The following is a 23886-nucleotide window of genomic DNA, read 5'->3' as shown; positions in this document are numbered from 1 at the left end:
GCTTCAGTGATGAGGTATTAGGGGCCTCTGAGGCTCTGGCTCTCTGGTTTGGTAGGAGTTGATTTGTCTCTGTGTTGGTCTCCTTCCCCCTTGTGCTGGTAACTGGTTCATCAGGAAAAGAACACCCTTGCTTGTTTTGCTAATTTTTTTTTAGTTTCAGCTGGGGCCCTTTTGAGGTATGATGGGGTGGCTCTCTCCTTAGGATCTGCATCTATCTGAAAAAGAGAAGCAGATTCTCCAGCGGAAAGTAAGTTAGTTCTAGGATAAATGAAATAACCCTTACTTTTTCTTTTTTTTTTGTACAGAGTTTAATAGGTGTAGGCCCTCTTGTAGCCCATGATTTGGCAATCTATCCTTTTATGTCATTTACTTCAAGTTCATCAGTAAATTCAATGACTGCTTGTAGTTAGCACAGAAATAGGTTGGGTTTCCGACTCCAGTTCTCTGAGACCAGTTAAATATACATTGTTTGCTGGAATTATATTCAATCATATCTTTATACAGTTAATGGACAGATAAAATAAGTATAAAAATTAATAAGAACTTGTTTCTGCCGGGCATGGTGGTGCACAGCTTTAATCCCAGCACTCGGGAGGCAGAGGTAGGAGGATTGCCATGAGTTCAAGGCCACCCTGAGACTACAGAGTTAATTCCAGGTCAGCCTGGACCAGAGAGAGACCCTACCTCAAAAAACCAAAAAAAAAAAAAGAACTTGTTTCTGGTTAGTAATGTGTATGCAAAAAAAATAACAGTACTGCTAAGTGTACTGAAATTAATGTGTAATGGAGCTGGGAGACACCAAAAAGGAGCAATGACCTGGGGAAGCAAAGGAGTCATCTTAGGTATAACAAATTCTATGGTTGTCAATCTGTAGCTAAACAACCTTCCACTTATTAGCAAGTACATTAGCTTCCTTCTGCCTGTTTCCTCATTTGTAACAAACATTCACATGAAGATAAAAATATCACTGTAGATCTATCATAAGAAGCTAGTAGATAAGTGAGGTAATCTTAAAATCAAGCTGTGCTTCTTAAAATATAGGGTTATCTACTTTCAAAGAAGTGGGAGAAATTCTGTGTAGACGTTCTATTTTTAGACCACATTGAAGCATTACCATTGGGGAATGAGACTTAGAATTTTTGTCTATAATTGTTTGGGGAAGGATTTGGTTACTTTGGTCTTGGTTTTGGTTTTATGATTATTATTATTATTTTAGACAAGGTCTTACTGTGTATCCCAGGATGACTCAAAATGGAAATCCTCCTGCCTCTGCTCCCAAGTGATAAAATTTCATGTATATGCCAAAAGGCTGGGCACATAGGATTTTTACAAATCATCCACTGTGTCTTATGCATTTCCTTATGTGAAAACAACTAACAGAGGAGCAAAGCAAGTAAAAATCCCTAGAAACTACCAAATCAGGAAAAATATAAGGAAAAGATTCCAGAAAAAGTCCAAAACTGCAGCATAAAGAAGTTCAGAATTAGCAATCTTTAAATTTTACTCTTCAATACCCTCCATTAAAAAATAAGCATGTAGCCGGGCGTGGTGGCATATGCCTTTAATCCCAGCACTTGGGAGGCAGAGGTAAGAGGATCACCGTGAGTTCGAGGCCACCCTGAGACTCCATAGTGAATTCCAGGTCAGCCTGTGCTAGAGTGAGACCCTACTTCAAAAAAAAAAAAAGCATGTAAGTCAATATGAAATGTAATTGTGATGCTCATAGGTACCACCAATCTAAAGGAACAAAAATCAGTCAACTGAATGGAGATCCTTCAGTGGTCATGCAATTATCTTTTCTTCTCTGACATCCTCTCACCTGAGAAACAAGTTTCTTGAAATATGATGACTCACCTTGTAATGTATTGTGTATATGTCATTGTTCTAAAGATGTGGATTACATTTAAATTTTATGTCTGCTTCAAAGTTACTTAATTTCAGTATCTCTTTGCTGCAGAAAACATCTATATTGGTATGTCCAGCCAGTTTTCTTTTTTATTCTATATTTTTGTGTTCCATATTAAGAGTGGCCTTCAATTATATTTGTTTATTTCTTTATCTTTTTTTGATAACTTCTATAATTGTAAACAATTCCCATGGTAATTCCCTCCCTCCCCCACGTTCCCCTTTGAAAATCCACTCTCCATCATATCTCCTCCCCCTCTCAATAATTCTCTCTTTTATTTTGATGTCATGACCTTTTCTTCCTATTATGATGGTCTTGGGTAGGTAGTGTCAGGCAATGTGAGGTCATAGATATCCAGGCCATTTTGTGTCTGGAGGAGTACATTGTATATAGTCCTACCCATCCTTTGGCGCTTACATTCTTTCTGCCACCTCTTCTGCAATGGATCCTGAGCCATGCAAGGTGTGACTGAGATATTTCAGTGCTAATCACTCATCTGTCACTTATTCTCAGCACCATGGTGCCTTCTGAGTCATCCCAAGGTCACTGCCATTTGAAAAGAGAAGGTTCTCTAGCCAAAAGTGAGAGCAGCATTAATGTATGGGTATGAACATTAAGAGAAGTTCATACTGGGCAGTTCTGTGAGCATAGTATACACTTTTAGCCAGATAGTAGCAAAGGTTACACTCCTAGGTGTCATGACTACCCCTTTTGTAGGTTGTCAGTATCAGGGATATATTGCCTCCTAGGGAGAGGGCCTCACATCAAATTAGAGGGTGGTTGGCTTCCCCCATAACAGTAGTGCCAGTATTGTACCACTTGGCTCATTTGGCCTGGCTGGCCAAATATAAGGCTTGCAGTGTCCACTTGTGGGTATCTTCACTGGTGATTTCTCTCTCTTCCATTGGACTGCATGCAGTGTGGCTTTTTCCAGCTTTCTGTCAGCTGGTCTACATGGAGAAGGTTTTCCGTTCAGTTCCAGCAGGATTTCTCAGTGACCTTGCAGCCCAAGTATGTGGAGTCTTTAGCAATAGGGTCTTCCATCTATTCCTGGTGGGAAACCACATGCTTCAGACATGGCCTGTAGTGTTTGGGGGCATCAGGGACCTCCCTGGCCAACAACTCACTGGAAGGTATCCTATCCCCAACACTGAAAATTTTCTAGTAACAATCTATGACCCCTGTGTGTTCCATTGTGGAAAGAGTGGGTTTCTGGGCTAGAGATATGGCTTAGTGGCCAAGTGCTTGCCTGTGAAACCTAAGGACCCCGGCTCAAGGCTCCATTCCCCAGGACCCACGTTAGACAGATGCACAAGGGGGTGAATGCATCTGGAGTTTGTTTGCAGTGGCTGGAGGCCCTGGTGCAACCATTCTCTATCTCTCTCTCCCTCTTTCTATATCTGTCACTGTCAAGTAAATAAATAATACACAAAAAAGTGTTAAAGTAGGTTTTTATATGTCTTATTTATATCCTCTTAGATTTTGATTAGCCCTCCCTCCAACTTTATTTACTCAATCTCTTTCCCCTACTTCACTTAGGCCTTTTTAAAGATTATTAATTTTTGTTTACAACATTTCCTAATGTTTTCTGTGTGATAAATATTCCTGTTCCCAAATATAAGAATTTATTTTTTCACACAATGACATATTATGTTTTTCTTTTTTCTTTCTCTGTATTCTGTGTGTATGTAGTGTGTGTGAGAGGGTGTATGTGTGTGAGAGTATATATGTATATGTGTTATGCATATGTGTTCACAGCCACACAATCTCTTGTGTGTGTGCATGCTGAGGTCAGAGGAGAGAGAAGAACATTGAATGTGCATTATAAATATTCTGTCTTACTTCTTTAAGACATAGTCTTTCAGTAAACCTGAAGCTCACCATTTTTTTGCCCAGACTCAACTGACCAGAGAGCCAAGGTGATTCTTTTGCTTCCTCTGAACCTCCCACTACTGGGGTTACAGGAATGTGTTACTATACCCAGCTGTTTACATGTGTGCTGGCGTTTGAACTCAGGTCTCTTTGCTTACCCAATATGTGTTCTTACCCATTAAGCCATCTTCACAGCTTCTATAACATGTTTTTAATGCTCTACAAGCTCATACCAGTTAACATATACATTCATGAGGCAGTTTTCATAGATCTTGGATTTCTGCATGTCTGTGTAGAGAGATAGAATTTGTCATTTTTTATAGCCTATCTTTTAAAAATATTTTTAGTTATTTACAAGAAAATAAAGAGAGAGAGAATGTGCAGGCCAGGACCCTCACCACTGCAAAGGAACCCAGGTCTATATGCCACTTTGTGCATCCGGTTTTCTTTGTGTATTGAGGAATCAGACCCAGGCTATTAGGTTTTGTAAGTAAGTGCTTCAACTGCTAAGCCACCTCTCCAGCCCCAGCCTATTTTATCAAGTTCAATTAGACAGCACACTTTAAAAAATAGTACCTCCTTCTGGAGTAGAGAGAAGATGTGATATACAGCATAATAAAAATGTGTTAGTTTTGAGCTGTTATTAGCCAATTATAAAGGGTTTTCAAAGGTAAGAGTACCTCAGATGTAATGTACGGCAGAAGTGTCTAGATCAGAAAACTGGAAGGTTCTGTGAAACTCTTGTGTGATTCCTAAAGGAAGAGGAAACAAGATTTCAAACAGCTTATGATGTCTACTGAGTCATAAATTCTTTTGAGACAATGTTCTCCAGTCTTCAGCTAGTATCCTTGATACATTTGTAGTATGAATTTTTAGTGTTTAGACACTTTTCGCAAGATGGTAACACTGTTTATGAAGGAGTACAACCTTCAGGAGGTAAAGGATCACTTGAGAACTTGGGTCATTGGAGCAAGGCCTTGAGGTAGAATAGTCCAGTCCTGTTCACCCTCTATGCTTCCTGACTGTGTTACCAGCCATGTGCTCCTGGTACCACACCTTCCTCACCATGAGGAACTATGTTGTCAGAAACACAAACCAAATAAGCCCTTAGTCTTTAAGCTGTTTCTTGTCATGTATTTAGTTACAGGAATGAGAAAAGTAACTAACACAGAAAATTGACACTTGGAGTTGTGATAAATATGACCATGTGATTCAATGGCCTTTGAAATTGATTTGTAGGAGGAATGTGGAAAAATTTGACACTTTGGGCTTAAAGAAACCTAGAATGCTACAAACAGTGCTTAGTAAGACATGTTGATAGGAATTTGTAAGGACAGACTGCTGAGAGAAACAAATGCATTTTTCTTTTTTTTTTTGCTAAAGAATTATATATGTACTATCTTCCTTTGAATTGTACTTTTATGTGTCATTCGTGTAAGAAACTGATAATAACACACATATTGGAGCTTTTCAATTCCAGAAGTATTTCAGTACCAGTTTAGGTCAGGACTAATCCACTTTTAGTAAACAAATATAGATAGATGATAGATAGATAGATAAACATGTTAATATATATATTTATAAATGTGTATGTACATTGGTTACTCATGGGAGAGAGAGAAAGAAAGAGAAAACATTTATCAGGCAAAAATGCAAGGGAAATTGAGACTTCAAAGTATGAAGTAGAATTCATACTCAGACAAATTTTGCCATCAGCTATTCACCAATTCAGGTAGACCTGAACTTTGGTCTTTAATAGTTTGAAGCAGAGAAGAAAACTAAAGATGAGCTGAGAATAAGGAATTATCTTTTCCTTACTTTGAAATAGAAAATGGTCTTAAAATCAAAGAATGATTGACATTGTTGATACCCTAGGAATATGTCAGAACAAAGGTACATCTCTGAAAGGATGTATCTTTGACCTAAGCCCCAAAGAGCCCACAGTAATAAAATTTTAAACATATTATTGATCAATAGTCAAAAGTCACCAGGTATATACAATAAAAAAGGCATCATGAATAAGATTGTTTTCTACATATTTTAGTTATGAAAAGTTTCAGACAAGAATTAGAAGAGGAGTAATACTTGTTATCATCTATTATCTATACTATTGAATATCAGAACAGTAAAAAAAGAATCCATGAGAACTGTATATACCAGAAAACATTTGCAATGACATGTAGATCTATAAATTACCTATTAATCAATCTAACTAATTATATCCATAAATTTAATGTTTAAAAATTCAAATGCTAAGCCAGGTGTGGTGGTGCATACCTTTAATCCCAACACTTGGGAGGCAGAGGAAGGGGGACTTTTATGAGTCCAAGGCCACCCTGAGACTACATACCAAAAATATCTACAGAAAGGAGAGAGAATCAGAAGTACTGGAGAGTTCATATGGACTGACACCTACGAATTCATCTTTCCCATTTCTATACTCTTTCTTATTATGACATTGCCTTTAATATTGAACATATTCAGGCTGGATAGATGGCTTAGCAGTTAAGACACTTGCCCGCAAAGCCTAAGGACCCACGTTCAAGTCCATAGAACCCATATAAGCCAGATTCATGTGGTAGCACATGTGTCTGGAGTTCCTTTGTAGTGGCTAGAGGTCCTGACATGCCCATTATCTCTCTCTCTCATCTCTAATAAACAAATAAAAATAAAATACTGATGGGTGTTGTGGTATACACCTTTAATCCCAGCACTCAGGAGGTAGAGGTGGGAGGATCACCTTGAGATTTAGGCCACGCTGAGACTACACAGTAAATTCCAGATCAGCCTGGAATACAGTGAAACTCTATCTTGAAAAACCAAATTAATAATGATAATAAATAAATAAATAAATAAATAAATAAATAAGCCAGGCATGGTGATGCACACCTTTAATCCCAGCACTTGGGAAGTAGAGGTAGTAGGATCACAGTGGTTTTGAGGCAATCCTGAATACAGTGAATTCTAGGTCGGCCTGGCCTAGAGTGATACCCTACCTTGATAAACCAAAAATAAACTAATAAATAATATTTCAAAAGTTAAAAAATATTGAACATTTTTATTTTTGGTTCTAAAATTACTAATGATAATACATAAAGAATATTAAATACTTATGTTCAGTCTCATTTTTCTCAATTAATCAATTTATTTTTGTTTATGAATAGTTTTATTATAATTAAAAATTGAACTTTGTTCAATGTGTCTCCATCTGATCGATATATATTTTTTCTGCTTTGACAGACTATATTAGCATACTTGCTAATGTTAAGCAATTCATTCATACCTGTATCATAAACCAATCTGGAAGTAATAGGAATTCCATTTATTTACAAGTATTTTTTCTTTCTTGTACTACTGTTAGTTTATTTTTATTTGAACTGAATGAAATGTGTTGAGGAAGTGCTACTTTTGTTTCTTCAACAAATCTCTGGAAGATTTTTTTGAGATTTGATTTTTCTTGAACAATTCATGCAACTGCTCTGTAACACTGAGCTTTGTGATTTTACAGTGGGGAGTGAGCTTACAAGCATTCTACTTTCCCATCTGCCAGTCAGCTTTAATCTACACTGTTCAGTGGAGCCATTTGTTTCAGTCATGCATCTTACCATCTTCCCAGATCCAACTGCAAATACCACACCCTCAATCTATGGAATTTCTAAGCATTACTCAAAAATGAGTCCTTCCAATCATTTTTTAAAAATTAGTTATGTACATAGTGTATACAGTGATGTTGATACCATTGTTAGCCTTCTCCCTGTCCCCCCTCCACAGAGACCCACCTTGTTGGGGAATATGGGTCATGCATTATGGGGCTAGCCATCAGTTATGGGTAAGAGCAATGTCTCTGTGCATAATGACACAAAATGTGGCTCTAACATTCTTTCTACACCCTCTTTGGCAAATTTCCCTGAGTCATGTTGAAATAATTTTTGGCTAAGATCAAGTGTAGAAATATCTTGTCATTATTGATCTCTTTGTAACTTTTCATTTTTCTAATTGAATTCATGACTATTGACAAGCATTTTATAATGTATACTTATTGCATTGCTTATTATGTCCATCTCTGAAATAGACTCAAAAACTTAAGGAAATAGTGATCCCTGTTTTGTAACCCAATGTCAATAGTTTATCCTAGCAACTGTTAGGGATGCAATTCACTTGGTTGTTAATATGATAAAGAAGTCACAGGTATTCATCATCTAATATGTATTCATAATTTATGTAAGAGGTAGATAAACTCTCATCTCTTTAGTAGTCCTGATGAGGGTCTTATTTAAATATTTTTGACTTTCATTTAATATTCATTGACCTGTTAAATCCATTAAATAACCTCTGATTATTTGGCAGTTCCATCTACAAAATGTTAAACTTTAATACAATATATTTACATAAAAAATGTACCTGATGAACTCCCAATTTGTCTTTCTTTTTCTTTGAAGTAGTAAATACCTCTGATTTAGATATTGAAAAGGCTATTACTTTTTTTTCAGGCTGGACAGCAACGTTGGTGGGAACAGGAGATTAAAATAAATGGGAATATTCAAAAGGGAGAATTAATTACATACAACTTGACTGAGCTCATTAAACCAGAGGCTTATGAAGTTAGACTGACTCCTCTCACTAAATTTGGTGAGGGAGATTCAACAATTCGTGTGATCAAATATACTGGTAAGTAGCTTTTTTACTTAAATATGTATTTGTATATTAAACAATGTGGAATGTTTAAATTGAAAATATCGGCAAAGCAAAATTTAACATATTGATTTTATGAATTAATAGCCAGTTACTAAAGCAACAAACCAAATTAAAATAAATAAAATCCACACAATTTTAACAACCATGAATGTTCACATATGAAGACAACAGTGGAGCTGGGCATGGTGACGCACGCCTTTAATCCCAGCACTCGGGAGGCAGAGGTAGGAGGATTGCTGTGAGTTCAAGGCCACCCTGAGACTACAGAGTTAACTCCAGGTCAGCCTGGACCAGAGTGAGACCCTACCTCAAAAAAAACAAAACCAAAAAAAAAAAAAAAAAAAAAACAAGCAAAGAAAAAAGACAACAGTGGAGCCACGGCATGGTGCTTTAATGAAAATTAAGCCATGTGATTCTGTCAGCAATATCCACCCCCCCTTTAAAAACGCTACATGATGATACCAATATCTGTCTGCATGTTACCTTTCCAAACTGTTGATAGCTTACAAACTTATCAAGGATAATGAATGAGGGCTTGAAGGGGCCCCATTCTTCCCAGAAGCAAGGATGCTATTTGCAGTTAATAGTAACTGAGAGACTTTCAGATATCTTCCACAGGGAAATGGCCACTGGGGGACCAATGTTCCTGGTAAATAAGCCCCCACTTGAGCCCATGCAGTCAACTTTAATTAAACTCAGTGTGTCTCACCCATATGCAAGAAAAATAAATGATGCACCAAAGCAAAAGGACTAGTTGAGAGGGAGGAAGGCTTCCACAGAACTGGAAAGGGGAGGTTGGTGACAAGAAGGTAATGGGAGGGGATTATAATCAAAAAAGATTATGTACACACATAAAAGTTGTCAATAAATTTAATTTTTTAAAGATATTATGCATAAGATCAATGTTTGAGTTACTCAAAATAAAATTAATACTTCACTATTCCAAGTAATTTTAGGTTTTCATAAAACTGAGAAGGACAGGGAACTTTCCCCTTTATATATAGTTTCTCCTGTTACTAATATCCCAAATTACTGTGGTCCTTTTGTTAGAATTCTTGAATGAATATTGATATATTACTAAAGTTAATAGTTTACATTAGTGTTCACTGCATACTATGTACAGTTACATAGATTCTGAAAAGTGCTTAATATCATTATTAGCTTAGCATTTCATTTAACCCTGAAGTTTTATTGCTTTAAAAATCATTTCCTATATCTACCACCCACTCTAACACTATTACCAAATCGTTTTACTGTTTCTATGAATTCTCCTTTTCCCAAATGGTATATAAAATGAAAATGAAACAGTATGTAGCCTTTTGGGACTAGTTGATTTCACTTAAAAAAATTTTTTTCATCATCTTAGGTCTTGATAGCACATTTCTTTTCATTGTTGGTTAGTATCCAATAATATAAATGCCTCACTGCTTATATAGTCACATCTGGAAGGACATCCTGCTTGATGATTTTATTTTCTGGGTGGAGACCATTATGTTTAGTTTTTTTCTTCCTCAGATTGTTAATGTTTAATGTTTGAAAGTTTGTGTGTGTCAGATAGCTTGTCTTTGTAAACTATATTTATAAAATATTTCCTCACTTATTTAAATGTTATATTTAAGTAAAAATAAATGAGGGTAGCAATGTAAAACAATTAAAAGGCGATTCACTTTTTTTTTTAGAATTAATACCTCAAGGAAAATGATGGCAAATAGATTTTTCCATCATCTTAGTGTATACTAAATGATTATCTTAGTGTATACTAAAATGATTAATGGTTTATAAATTTAACTTTTATGCATTTAAAAAATATAATACTTGATAAAGCAACCTACCCTAAATATTTCAAGGGACTTTACAGGATCAAATGAATCATATGTGTAATATTTCACAGTAAGTTCAGTCCTCCAATAGAATGTTATTCATTAAAGGCTTGAGTATAAAAGCTAAGTGATCTTTTGCAGCTGAAGTGGTCTATTTTTGTTTAGTACAAAGTATATTCTTTCCATGTAAGACTAAGGCAGTCAGCTTTTCCAAAAGCATGAAAAATAAAATATTCTTAACTCATTAAATTTGTTTGTATCCATATTTAATTTTCATCAAAAACTTTGAGAAATGAAGTAGAGAATGGTATATTAGTGCAAGTAATATAAAATTAGTAGAATCATTGCATATATCTTCTTAAATGCCATCCTTAAAATATGCTCAGTCATATGTCAGCTATATAAATATTATCATAAATTTTGTACTTGGCACCACACTTCTATTAGGAAATCTTTGTAATGTTCCAGTATATTTTCCTAAGGATGTTAGTTTCATATATTTTATAAATATGAACTATTTCTTCTTATCTAATACTTGTTTGTCCATCTCCTAAATTATGATTAAAGACTCTGACAATAAATACCTTAGAAATCACCCATTAATATACAGTCCCTTCAAAAAATGGTGACATTCAGACCCAGAAGGTTTTGTTTTCCTACAAATTTGAACAACCATAAAATACAAGCCTGAACTGCACCTGTGACAGAGATCTTCTTTTATTAAAGGTTTTGGGATTGTTTGGACTTTACAGGATATGAAAATAACCATATGTTTATTTACAAAATGTGTGCTAACAAACTAAAATGATGTGGAAAATATATATCCTTTGTAGTTTTAAGTTTCAAAAAAATTTTTTTCTTGGTTTTTCAAGGTAGGGTCTTACTCTGGCCCAGGCTTACCTGGAATTAACTCTGTAGTCTCAAGGTGGCCTTGAACTCACAGCAATCCTCCTACCTCCGCTTCCCAAGTGCTGGGATTAAAGGCATGCGCCACCATGCCCGACTTAACATTTGTTTTTACATTCTTTTTTTGTTGTATTTTTTAAAGCAAGCACAATAGACTGCCTTTTTTATGCAAGAGTGAGAGAATGAGAGTGAGAGAGAAAGAGAGAGAGAGAGGAAAGGAGGGAGAGAATTGGTGTATCTGGGCCTCCAGCCACTGCAATGAAACTTCAGATGCATGTCCCCCCTTGTTCACATGTGTGACCTTGTGCATTTGCATCACTGTGTATCTGGCTTACATGGGACCTGGAGAGTTGAATATGAGTCATTAGGCTTTGCAGGCAAGTGGCTTAACTGTTAAACCATCTCTCCAGCCCTCTTTTCACATTCTTAAAATACTAAATTTTAAAATTTAATTTAATGTAATAAGGAGTTGGACAAAGTCCACTTTAATGATATATGGAAAATATATTAGTCTATTTTGGGCTGCAATATCAAAATAGTATGGACTACATGTTTTGAAAACCATAAATTTATTTATCATAGCTTAAGAGGCTGGGAAAATCATTATTGAGGAGCATGTTTGATTTCTGTCTTCCTGGCCTGTCCAAATAACCTCAGATGGTATCCATTCCTCTAGTTACAAAGACAGCAATCTTATTGAATTAGAACCACACTATTGTGACCTCATTTAACCTAAATTATCTCACTAATGTCTCTATCTCAAATATTGTGTTTGGTGGATTCCATCTGGGGCATGCATTATAATCATAATAAGAAAAATTAACAAGCAAATAGAAAAGATGAAAGTCATGAAATTACTGCATTATTTATAATTTATACTTACCAAGTTTCACAAAGTTTACTATAGCATCAATAGTAAATTTCATTCCATAAGGTATAGCAAAAGAGATAGTTATAGCTCACTCCAGACAGGTGACATGTGAGTAAGACATTTTTAAAACATATATTGTAGTTTAAAGATATATAGAATATTTGTTGCAATTTAATAGTATGTCTTAAATGTGAAATAGCATTAAATTATACTAATTTATGTTTTCCACATGAAAACATATTGATATCTGGTAATAAAATGGAGTGTTACCTCTTAGTCTTCTTTCATGGAACTAGAAAATGCATGGTGCCTTCTCTGTTGTTTATTCATAATTTTCTATGTGCAATGCAGAATCAGACAAATCAAGAAACTGTCTTTTGTATGTAGAAACAGAACAAATAATTGAATGAGAAACTTACTCAATTTTTTAAACTTGTTCTACCTGTACTTGTTTAACAATAAACATGCTCAGTGCACATGTATCTGTTTTAACCCATCTTATTTTTCTAAGAATATGCAAATTTCATACAGGTGGTCAAAAATATATACTAGAAAAATGAGAAAATAAAAATAAAATTTCTGCAGGGTAAATTAACAGCCCATTGAAATTCTGAGAAAATTCAAAATGCTCTGCTTCATTGAGAAGAGAATTTCACCTCACAAGTGCTTGATCAACATATACCCCTTCCATTTTTTTCAGATTGGATATATTTTTGTTACTCGAATTATTTATTTACTATTGGATAGAAATCAATTGGCATTTGTATTGTAAACATAAATATTGTTCTGAAATCAATATTTATTTCAGTGTACAAAGAGTGCAAATATGTCACTGAATCCTTCACAACTCTCTGTGTGTTTTAATTCAATTAAACCAAATGGTATTGACAGATATTTGTTTTAGGATGAATGACATGATTTGAGGGCTATATTATTTTCCTATATGATATATTGATCTCAATAAATAGATAATAGCAGAAAATAAAACCTAATGCTTGTTGGGTAATTGTTTTCACTGTTAAATCATCTAGATTCAAGTTTTGCCTAGCATTTAAAAAAATTCTGGGTTTATGTTAGCACTGGTTAAAATATAAGAGGTTAGCAATTCTACTTGTTGGAAAATGAATAGTTCCTCCTTGCTATTTAGCGCTAATATTTTGGTATATGAGGCTGCCATTGTTGAGGTCTGAAGTGGATTATTACATCCAACTCCCTGAGATAAAATGGATGCAGACATAATTCTTTGTGATGATTAGGTTTAATAGGGAATGATGGACACTGAGAAGACTGATTACACATTTATTCACAAATGAAATCAAAGTCTTACTAATTCCATTTCCTTTTCCTTTCAGCACCTGTAAATCCTCATTTGAGTAAGTATATTTTTACGTGAAGAATCATACTATAATCCCAATGTGAGGAAAAATAAGTCATGTGTAAATATATAAAGATTATTGAGTTCACTTGTCATAAAGTAATGATCTGTAATCAGTAAAATTAGCATTAGGTATGAATTTCAAATTCTAAAGCATATAGTTTAAAGACAAAATATATAATATTGATAATTGATGTTTATCTATTTTCCTAAAAAATGAAATTATACAAATGCTTTCTATTTGCTCTTTCTTTATTATGGGACTAGTGTTCCTTTCATGAGATATCACATGCATATCATTTTTAATATCACATTTTCTTTGATGTTTTTAATATTATCCTCATAAAAGTATACAGTAAATTATTAAGTTGATACATAAATTTTTAAGATCACTTTTCCCATAAATACCTATCATTATTTATTTTTTTATTTATTAAAGAAAACATCACATTATGTGTGTAGCCTGGTGTAGAACTTGAATTCATGATCTGCCCATCTCAGCTTCCTAAGTGCTAGGATTACAGGCATGCACCAACACGCCTGACCATAACTCATTATTTAATCTAAATATATTTGCTCTTTTTTAGTTATAAATTCTATTTAATTGTTTATAAATTCTATAAAATTGACAAAGTATTTTTATTTAGCTAACATAAAATGTTGTAAGTACAAGAAGTATAGTATACATATACTTGGAAAATATCCTCATACATGAAGCAACCTGTATTAGTTACTTTTCTCATCTCAGTGACAAAACACATGAGAGAACCAGCTTAAGGTCACAAAGATTAAATTTTTTTTTTAATTTTTGTACTCAGTAAATACAGTCAAGTTGGTACAATTGTTAGCCTCCTCCCTGTCCTCCTCCCTCCACAGGGACCCTCTTTGTTGGGGTATATGGGTGGTGCTTTGTGGGGTTAGCCATCAGTTTTGATTAGGAGGAAATGTCTCTGTGTATCATGACCCAATGTGTGGCTCTAACATTCTCTCCACCCACTCTTCTTCAAATTTCCCACCATGGCTGTGTACCACTATTTGACTAGGGGGAAATGACCAATATCTGTCCAAGCAACACATGGTCTAACCTACTTAGCAGCAAACAACGTGATGTGATGCTCACACAAGTACAAAGATTCATTTTGACTTATGATTTGAGAAAGCATATAGCCCATCAAAGCAGTAAGGTTTGGCTATGGGAGCTGGAGTCAGGAAGTGGAGAGAGATGAATGCTATTGCTCATTTGGCTTTCATTTTTCTCTTTTATTCAATCTAGGATCTCAGTTCATGGGATAGTACAGCACATATACAGGATGAAGCATCCCTTCTAATTAAACCTCTTGGGGAATATTCTCACAGATACACTGAGAAGGGTGTCTCCTAGGTGATTCTAAATCTAGTTGAATTGACAATGAAGATTTCCCAAGACACACACACACACACACACACACACACACACACACACACACCCATCTTGGAAATAAGGCTTATTATGAGAACACATGCTTAAATATTAGACCATGAGGACATTTTGTTTTTAATATAAAGTTAGATTTTATAGGTTCTAATGAATTGCAAAGGAGAATAGGTAGATACCCGGGGCAGTAGTCTAGAAGGCTATATATTCTGAATTTATATATTATTTTTTCACCATATTGGGCAGTATTGAGGGAAGAAGGGAAATGTTGGAGATTCTGTAATGCAGAATATGAAAAATATCTTTATTTCTGCTGCCACTGAAACTTGACCAAAATTATCAGAAAACCAACAAAAATTGAAGATTTAGTCAGTCTTCAGTTTAATATCTTTATGAAATTCCTAGACTTTATTACTTTTTCATTTTATGAGATCTATTAAAATGTAATATCACATTGATTTTTGATAAGTTTATAAGGCTCAGTGCATTTGCAGTAATATTTTATCAACAAACATTGCACATGTTCATATTTATCCCATTTAAAGTGATAGGATAATTACAAAATCATTTTGTGGTGTGGTATGTCTTTTGTCATTTTATCTGCCAACTCTTTGTAAAAATCTTCCCCCACCAAAAAATAGCATATCTCCTTAGAAGCAATGACATTATTTTTCCTCATGTATTTTGTCCAATCTTAATTAATATGCCAATTATATTATAAATAACTTACATAAATTCTGGACAAATATAGTCATAACTAATTTTTAGTACTTGTAAGATATGTTATTCTTAAATTTACTATAAGAAATATAGATTATCACTTAATTCTTCTGTTATTTTCAAAGATAATTTTTTTTTATTATTAACTAAATCATGAGTAGGTAATGTTTAAATAGTGCCTAAGTTCATAGTAATATCAAATAAGATGTAACATTTGAAAATTCTGCAAACTGAAATCTAATCTCTTTCCATTTATGCTTTTACTCTATTTTTATTATATTAAACAATGGAAATTAGTGAAGAACTGGGTTCACATCAGATCAAATCACTCAACTAAAATAACTGCATTTTATAACTACATAACATTAAAATATATTCATGCATGTAACTACAATGCTATCACAGAAGTGACATTATACTTAATTTTGCTACCTAGATGTCATCTTTTTACTGTCAGCACCACAAATATAGATGTCTAAAATAGTTTATGTGGATATTGTTTCCAAAGAAATTTATAGATACAGATTCTCTCAAATCCTTATATTTCCTATCTCATACCAACCAAGAATGTCAACTTTGAAGAGAGACAATCTAAGTAAAGACAAAAAAAAAAAGAGATATAATCTAATAGGAATAAAAGAAATGCAAATCATATTCCTTAGGTTAAAGAGAAGGCCTTCTTTTTCACTTTTATTGTTGTCATTTAGTTCAGGCATATGATCCCCGCAGAAGGCTACATGTCCAAGTATACCTTGTGCAAAGGTACAAGGTACTCAGCTTAGACGGCTCTGTTCTGTAGACGTTTCTTTCTCTGTGAATTGAATGTGCCTATACTATGTATAATAGCTGCCCTAACCAAAGTGATCTCCCTGTGGGCCTCATGAGTAAAGATATTGTGAGTTTTGTGGCTTGTAACATGACTCAGTGAGTAAAATGCTTGCCACACAAACATGTAGATCCGAGGTCAGATTTCCAACACCCACATAAAATATCAGGTGCATTGGCACATGCTTGCTATCCCAGCTCTAAGAAGTAGGAGACAGAAGGATCCCTGGGGCTTTCTGGGTAGCTTGTCTAGCCCAATTGGTAAGTTCAGAGAGAAACCATCTCCCATAAAAATAAGGTAATAAAGTCATACAGGAAGACATTCAATGTCAAGCTCTGGCCTACACACACATGTGTACACATGCACATTTACCTGTACATACACACATACCCCCCCCCCACAAATACATACATGCAGACAGGAAAATCACACATTCACAGATACAAAGATGAAAGAGAGTTACAAGATTATTGTGATTCTCCTGGCTTATTATTTTGCATAAATTAGTAGGAACTCCATTTAAATTTTCTCAATTAATGTTATATGCTTCTCATGTGTCTGGTCGATCTTATCTCTTCTTTATACCTTTTTAAAGCAGGATACATCCCAAAATTCTAATATGAAAACATTACATATCTAGAAACATCACTACCACTCATGCTTCATGGAGAGTGAACAAAGCCTCTCCCTGAGGCTGTATTTTATCTGAACCCAGCATATTGTAGGCATCTAAAAAATGTCAGTCATTCCCCAGGGTCTTCATACAGCCATTTTATAAACTTCACTTCAAATAAATTTCAAGCATCTGGCAAAAACACTTTCAAATGTAACATGAATGATGTCTGCTTTTCAAAATAATTTGCCCTAAGAAATTTCCATTTATGCAAATGTGTATAAATAAAAACATTTCTAGACAACATGGTACAAAAAAATTATCAACTCAAAGCATATATCATTAAAACCCTACCAGCAAATTAATAAAGCTCATTTTCTTTTCATTTGCTTGGGGTTTTTGTTGTTGTTGACTTGTTTATATTTCAAGACAAGATTTTATTCTCTAGAGAAAGCTGGCTTAGTGCTTACTATATAGCCCTGGCTTTGAACTTGTGGTGAGAGTCACTACACCTAGCATTTTCTAATTGATTTAACTGTTTTTATGCATACAGAAATCAAAGTTAGGAAAATTCTTCAGTCAAAATTTAAACCTGAACTGTCTCTTTTTATAATAATTTTATCGAGAAGCTTAAAATATGAACATATTGCAAATTGGTCATATTCCCATCTGGTTATCCTCTTATGTCTCCTCTTTCCCACCCTATTCTACTTAATGTCATCCAGTTGTCATGATTGTACCAGTCAGTCTTGGGCAGGACGGCGGGTGGGGGTGGCAGGGGGAGTAGCAGTGCCTCAGTATATACCTTCCCACCACTCTTCCTCAATGTTCCCTGGGCCTTGGAGAGAAATAACAATTCTACTTTAATGTTGAGCTGTCATTAGCCTCTAATTTTCTGCTTTGATGAGTTGTGAGTCTCCTCATTATCTATCACCATCTCACTAAAGAAGGTTCTCACTGTAGGGAGCAGCACTGATAGGAAATCCACCACTGCCTCTTTAGTATTGCCTGAACCCGTGCTTGCATGATAGAGGTGACTTGTCTCATTCTAGGCAGTCAGCTTTCTATTCCTGTCCTTCTAAATTCTCCTGGATATTTTCTGCCTTCTGTAAAAGTAGGCTCTCTAAGAGTGAGAGCAGAATTTATCCAGGGAGATAAACATATACATTTGGAAGACTTTTTGATGGGCAAAACATATCCATTTAGCCCAAGAACCCTAGAAGGTTCCCCCAAGGGACTATGACATAAAGTCATAGCCCCCCTCACTTGATTCTCAGTACCAGTAATAAATACATTCTCTCAGGGCATGGTGGTACTCACTTTTAATCACAGCACTTGAGAGGCAGAGGTAGGAGGATCACTGTGAGTTCAAGGCCACCTTGAGACTACGTAGTGAATTCCAGTTTAGTCTGGGCTCGAGTGAGACCCTACCTCAAAAAAATGAAAAAAAAATACATTCTCAAGATCAGACCTCATAATTTATCTGGATATTTCTAAAGAAAATGCTTTGGGCCTTAAATGTATAAGATACTGGTTTCATATGAAAATTGCTGCTATATCTTTTTTTTATTTGAGAGAGAGAGAGAAAGTAAGAGGCATATATAGTGGGTATTCCAGGACCTCCAGCCACTGCAAATGAACTCCAGACATATGTGCTACCTTTTGTGTCTGGCTTACACTGGTACTGGGTCCTTTGGCTTTGCAGGCAAGTGCCTTAACTGCTAAGTGATCTCTCCAGCCCTAAAAATTGCTCCCCTTAAATGATGACTATTAGGAAGGTAAAAGGTGGAAGGGGAGGAGGGATAAGAAAAAGTAGTAGAATATATTATATGCATATATGAGAATCTCATAATGGAACCCACTATGTTGTATAATTAAAATCAGAAAATATAATTGTTCCCCTTTTTAAATAAAATTACAATAGTTTTATGTTTAGCCATAACTACATCCACCATTAATGCTCTGATGCCTTTACCTCAGTGTTACACTATTATTGCTCTGTAATGCTTGGAATTTTTCTAATAAGACATTGAAATGTCACATTTAGCTATTATTAATTACTTTAATTTAAATTTGTTAACAGGAGAATTTCACTGTGGATTTGAGGATGGTAATATATGTTTGTTCACCCAAGATGATACAGATAATTTTGACTGGACAAAACAAAGTACGGCAACAAGAAACACAAAATACACTCCTAACACAGGACCTAATGCTGATCGTAGTGGGTCCAAAGAAGGTAAGAGGATAGGCAGACTGTATTTATAGCAATTGGAGAATTGAAAATGTAAATACCGTTATCTGCAAGAGGAATATAGTTAGTTATTTGGCTATTGTGGAGTAAAATATCATATTTTTTATATATTATCAAAACTTAAGGTATCTCCAAAGTTTGTAGACGTTAATATTTTCTCAGAACTCAGTCACAGTCACATGTAGTTGAGAGAAGGGTTTATTTTACTATTTTAGCTTTAAAAGTCCAATTTCTCTGAAGTTTGTACACTTTGTTTTTTCATTACTTATATCATTTATTCTTTGGTTAAAGCCATTGTTTGTTGTGTGGACACATGCAAATGTTATGAAAGTTATATCTTGCTACCAATATTTACTTCATATGAAAGCCCCAGAATTTTCTGGTAGCTTAACATGCATTATTTTCTTTTTTAAAATATTTTATTTGGGCTGGAGAGATGGCTTAGCGGTTAAGCACTTGCCTGTGAAGCCTAAGGACCCTGGTTCGAGGCTTGGTTCCCCAGGTCCCACGTTAGCCAGATGCACAAGGGGGCACACGCGTCTGGAGTTCTTTTGCAGAGGCTGGAAGCCCTGGCGCCCATTCTCTCTCTCTCCCTCTATCTGTCTTTCTCTCTGTGTCTGTCGCTCTCAAATAAATTTAAAAAAAAAATTAAAAAAAATATTTTATTTATTTATTTGAGAGAGAGAGAGAGAGAGAGAGAGAGAGAGAGAGGCAGAGAAAAAGACAGAATGGGCAAAGCAGGGCCTCCAGCCATTGCAAACAAACTCCAGATGCATGTGCCCCCTTGTGCATCTGGCTTATGTGGGTCCTGGGGAATCAAACTGGGGGTCCTTAGGCTTTTCAGGCAAATGCCTTAACTACGAAGCCATTTTGCCAGTCCAACATGTGGTGTTTTGTGATGAGAATGTGTTCATATGTTTTATCTTGTCTTCTCTCAGGTTTTTATATGTACATTGAGACATCTCGGCCCAGACTGGAAGGGGAAAAAGCCCGACTTCTTAGCCCTGTATTCAGCATAGCTCCCAGAAACCCCTACGGACCGACAAACAGTGCATATTGTTTCAGCTTCTTTTATCATATGTATGGACAACACATAGGTGAGAAAGCAACAAGTTTTATTTTTCTGTGAAGATGGTCATAGAAGGAAAAATTGCAAATATATTATAAAGAAGGTTTTAGTCAAATAATATTACAGTTTGACACACGTAAAAATTGCAAAATAAAATGCTGTGAATGTCCTCCTGTCATCTAATTTGCAAAACTCTAACTATAATTTACAAATTTAGAGCATTACTTACCTCTTTTACAATCCTTATTTAATTATACCATCAACATTTAAATTTTTGTTGCTTTTTTGGAAGGAGGATGGGTGACTTGAGGCAGAATTTCACTCTAGCTCAATATGATTTAGAACTCACTCTGTAATTCAAACTCGCCTCAAATTCATGGCAGTCCTCCTACCTCAGGCTCTTGAATGCTGGGATTAGAATTTTGAGCTACTAAATGTTTTAAATCATTTATGAGAAATTGGTACAGCATAATTTAGCTTATTTCTTTTAAAGGAAACATCAGTAAACAACAAGGAAAGGAATATTGTCATATCTACATTATTGTTAGCATGATCTATCTATTATAATATTGATGTGATGCTTTTTCTTCTGTATAAAGTATGCTACCTAGGATATAAGAACATTGTTGGCCTTGTAGAGATCTTGCACAGTCATCATAAAAGCTCAGATGAGTAAATGCCTATCTTAACTAAACAGAGTATCACTTAACACTGAGTGGACCCCACACTTAGGTGGAGAAATATCACACAGTTCTCCATTTATTTACATTTTTTTAATTTATATTTATATTTAACACCAAGTTTATAAAATATTAGTTATTTGCCAGTACATTAGGTTGGTCTATATATTTTGGAAATAAATGAACTAAATTGATATGAAACTATAGCTTTTACTTGTAGAAATAAGTGAAAATAGTTATACGATTTACAGTACAAATATTACAACGTTAAATTGCTAACTTCTGCTTTAGACCATTGCAGTGGATAACATATACTATGTACACTTATAATCTTCATGAGTCTGAATTAAGGTGAGGAATGAAGCAATGCTTTTAACAAAGGTAGTCATTTCCCCATTCAGGAGGCAGTGGCTGGCCCTGGATTTAAGGTATTGGTAAAATATAGAATGCAAGGATGGTGCTAGTGTCTCATATGTTGCAGTTACTCTTTCATTGCTGGGGCAAAGTATCTAACCTGAAGCAGCCTATCCACCTCCCAACATGTCACCAGCTGAGGATTATGAGGCTTACTTACAAACACTTGAAGCTACAGGGATGCTTTGCATTCACACAACCACATTATATAAAGAAAATACGACAGATGTACATTGTCATAACTGACTGTAACTGGGGACAATGTATACACCAAAGACTATATTATTTGACCTTCATTTGTTCTCTGAATAAAGTTTGCAGCAGTGAGCATCACTTGAAGACATTACTGGGGGTTAATAATGATGATGTGTGAGTATTAAAATCCATAGTCCATACTTCTGCCCAGTATCCTTCTAGTAGAGTGACAGGTGACAACCAGGACAGAGAGTATTATAAAGTAAAATATACCCTCTACTTAAAGTCAGCAGACATTGACGTGAGGTGAGTGGGAGGCGTCACCTTCTATCAGGTGACAGACAAAGCTACAAGAACACAAATAGCACTAATAAACTCGGTCATTAGTGGGGTACTCATCTTAGACAATTATGCTTTGTGGATTTTTTTTTAATTTTCACAATAAGCCCTTGTTTACATTAAAGTGGTGATCCTGTTTCTTAGACAATGATACTGAAATCTAGTGAGTTTTGACTGTATGCCCATCACATAGCTGGTAAACAGTGCAGCCATAGTTTCCATCTGGGAAGAGGGACCTGGTTTCAGCCTATGTAATTGCTCTGAAGGAAAATTATTAATGTGCCTCAAAAACTGAACTAAGTATGTGACACACTTCTAGTAATCACAGTGAGTCATCACATACACTGTATAGTTAAAAATCAGATATTTGATTAAGAAGAACAAATGCTATAAATATGAGTTAAATTATCAGGACATGACAGAAACTAGAAAAAAACACTCTGAAAGCTATGGCAGGAAGAGTCATAGATCCTACTATGTATAAACTTCAGAAGGAAATTGGTCTTCACAAAACTACCAAACTTATTTTTATATGGTACTTTTATTCATGGTAAGATTCACTTAGATCTAGTTCTTATTTTTAGTTGATCATGTGAATGTTATTTATTCTAGAGTTTTAGTACCTTTTAAAAGCTTTGTCATTTTCAAATGTTCCTAAAAGCAGGAATTTTTAAATTAAATATTCTATGATCTACTTTAAGTTTAAAAGTATGCATATATCTTATATATGAGACCAGATTTTCAGTGCTTCCATTAAAGATACTTATATGTGTTCTAACATAACTCTAATGAAAATTTACCTTCATAATTCTTATCTTTTGTCAAGTATTGTCTAGTTGACTTTCTATTGGTCTTATCGTGATTATTTGAGGAGGAGTCAAAGTTGGGAGAGCAGTTCTGTTTTTCTAAGTGGATTTTTATCATTTGTAGCCTTTTTGTGCCATTTCTCAGTTTCATTAGATGGTTAAATGTTGCAGGATAGATACTAAGTTTATTACTTAGGTACTTTCAATAGTACACAGGCACAACATTTGAATAAAAATACTGATGTAAGACACTGAATACTATCCAATCATCAGATGCAATACAGACAGACATACCTTGTTTAATTGCAACTTGCAGATGTTGCATAATTTAGAGATGGAACATTTGTGCAATCCTGCACTGAGCTTTTCTTAATTGCTTTCTGAAAACTCCATTGTCAGGTTGTTCTCTGTGCATCTCCCTTTCCTTGGTCCTTTCTATGCCATGAGACACACTAGTATGGAAATTAGGCTAATCAACTTACCAGTTACCTAAAATGCCCAGCAAGTGTGCAAATGGAAGAAAAGAAAGAAGGGAGGGAAGGGAAGGGAAGAGAAGGGAAAAGGAAGGAAGGGAGGAAGGAAGGAAGGAAGGAAGGAAGGAAGGAAGGAAGGAAGGAAGGAAGGAAGGAAGGAAGGAAGGGAGGGAGGGAAGGAGGAAGGAAAATAAAACTCATCTCTTACTTTAAGAGAGAAGCTGAAAATGATCAAGGTTAGACATGAAGTTGTGGCATCATTCCAGACAGGCCCAAAGCTAAGCACATTGCAGCAAACCATTAACAAGTTGTCAATGCAAAGAAATAAATGGCTGAAGGAAATTAAAAGTGATAGTCACATGAACACAAATGATAAGTAAACAAACCAGTCATATTGCTGATATGTAGAAAGTCATAGAACTCTAGTAGATCAATCCAGCCCCAACATGTCCTTTAGCCAAAGCACCATGCAAACAAGGACTTCACTCTTTGTTCCTGCACTGGCCAACAGAGGTGGGGAAGGTGAAGAGAAAATATCTAAAGCTACTAGAAATTGGATTCTGAGGCTTGTAGCAGTAAGTTGTATCTATAGCAAGAACATTCAAGAAAAACACAAGCATGGCATAGTGCTTGAACAT

At 35.1% G+C, this 23886-nt stretch overlaps 1 protein-coding gene across 1 annotated transcript in view; it reads left to right on the top strand.

The window, feature by feature from the left end:
* The window catches only part of Mdga2 (MAM domain containing glycosylphosphatidylinositol anchor 2), a 954594-nt gene that overhangs the window by 900500 nt on the left and 30208 nt on the right, over nucleotides 1-23886 (top strand). Inside the window, exons 11-14 of the mRNA XM_004649150.3 lie at nucleotides 8269-8446; nucleotides 13423-13443; nucleotides 19102-19257; nucleotides 20211-20369. Coding sequence (XP_004649207.2) covers nucleotides 8269-8446; nucleotides 13423-13443; nucleotides 19102-19257; nucleotides 20211-20369 — 514 coding nt within the window. The remainder of the gene's footprint in view (nucleotides 1-8268; nucleotides 8447-13422; nucleotides 13444-19101; nucleotides 19258-20210; nucleotides 20370-23886) is intronic.

The sequence above is a fragment of the Jaculus jaculus genome, chromosome 7, assembly GCF_020740685.1.
Source record: "Jaculus jaculus isolate mJacJac1 chromosome 7, mJacJac1.mat.Y.cur, whole genome shotgun sequence".
Classification (NCBI taxonomy): domain Eukaryota; kingdom Metazoa; phylum Chordata; class Mammalia; order Rodentia; family Dipodidae; genus Jaculus; species Jaculus jaculus.
Note: the sequence above shows the minus strand (reverse complement) of the source record. Positions and strands in the feature narration are given on the sequence as shown.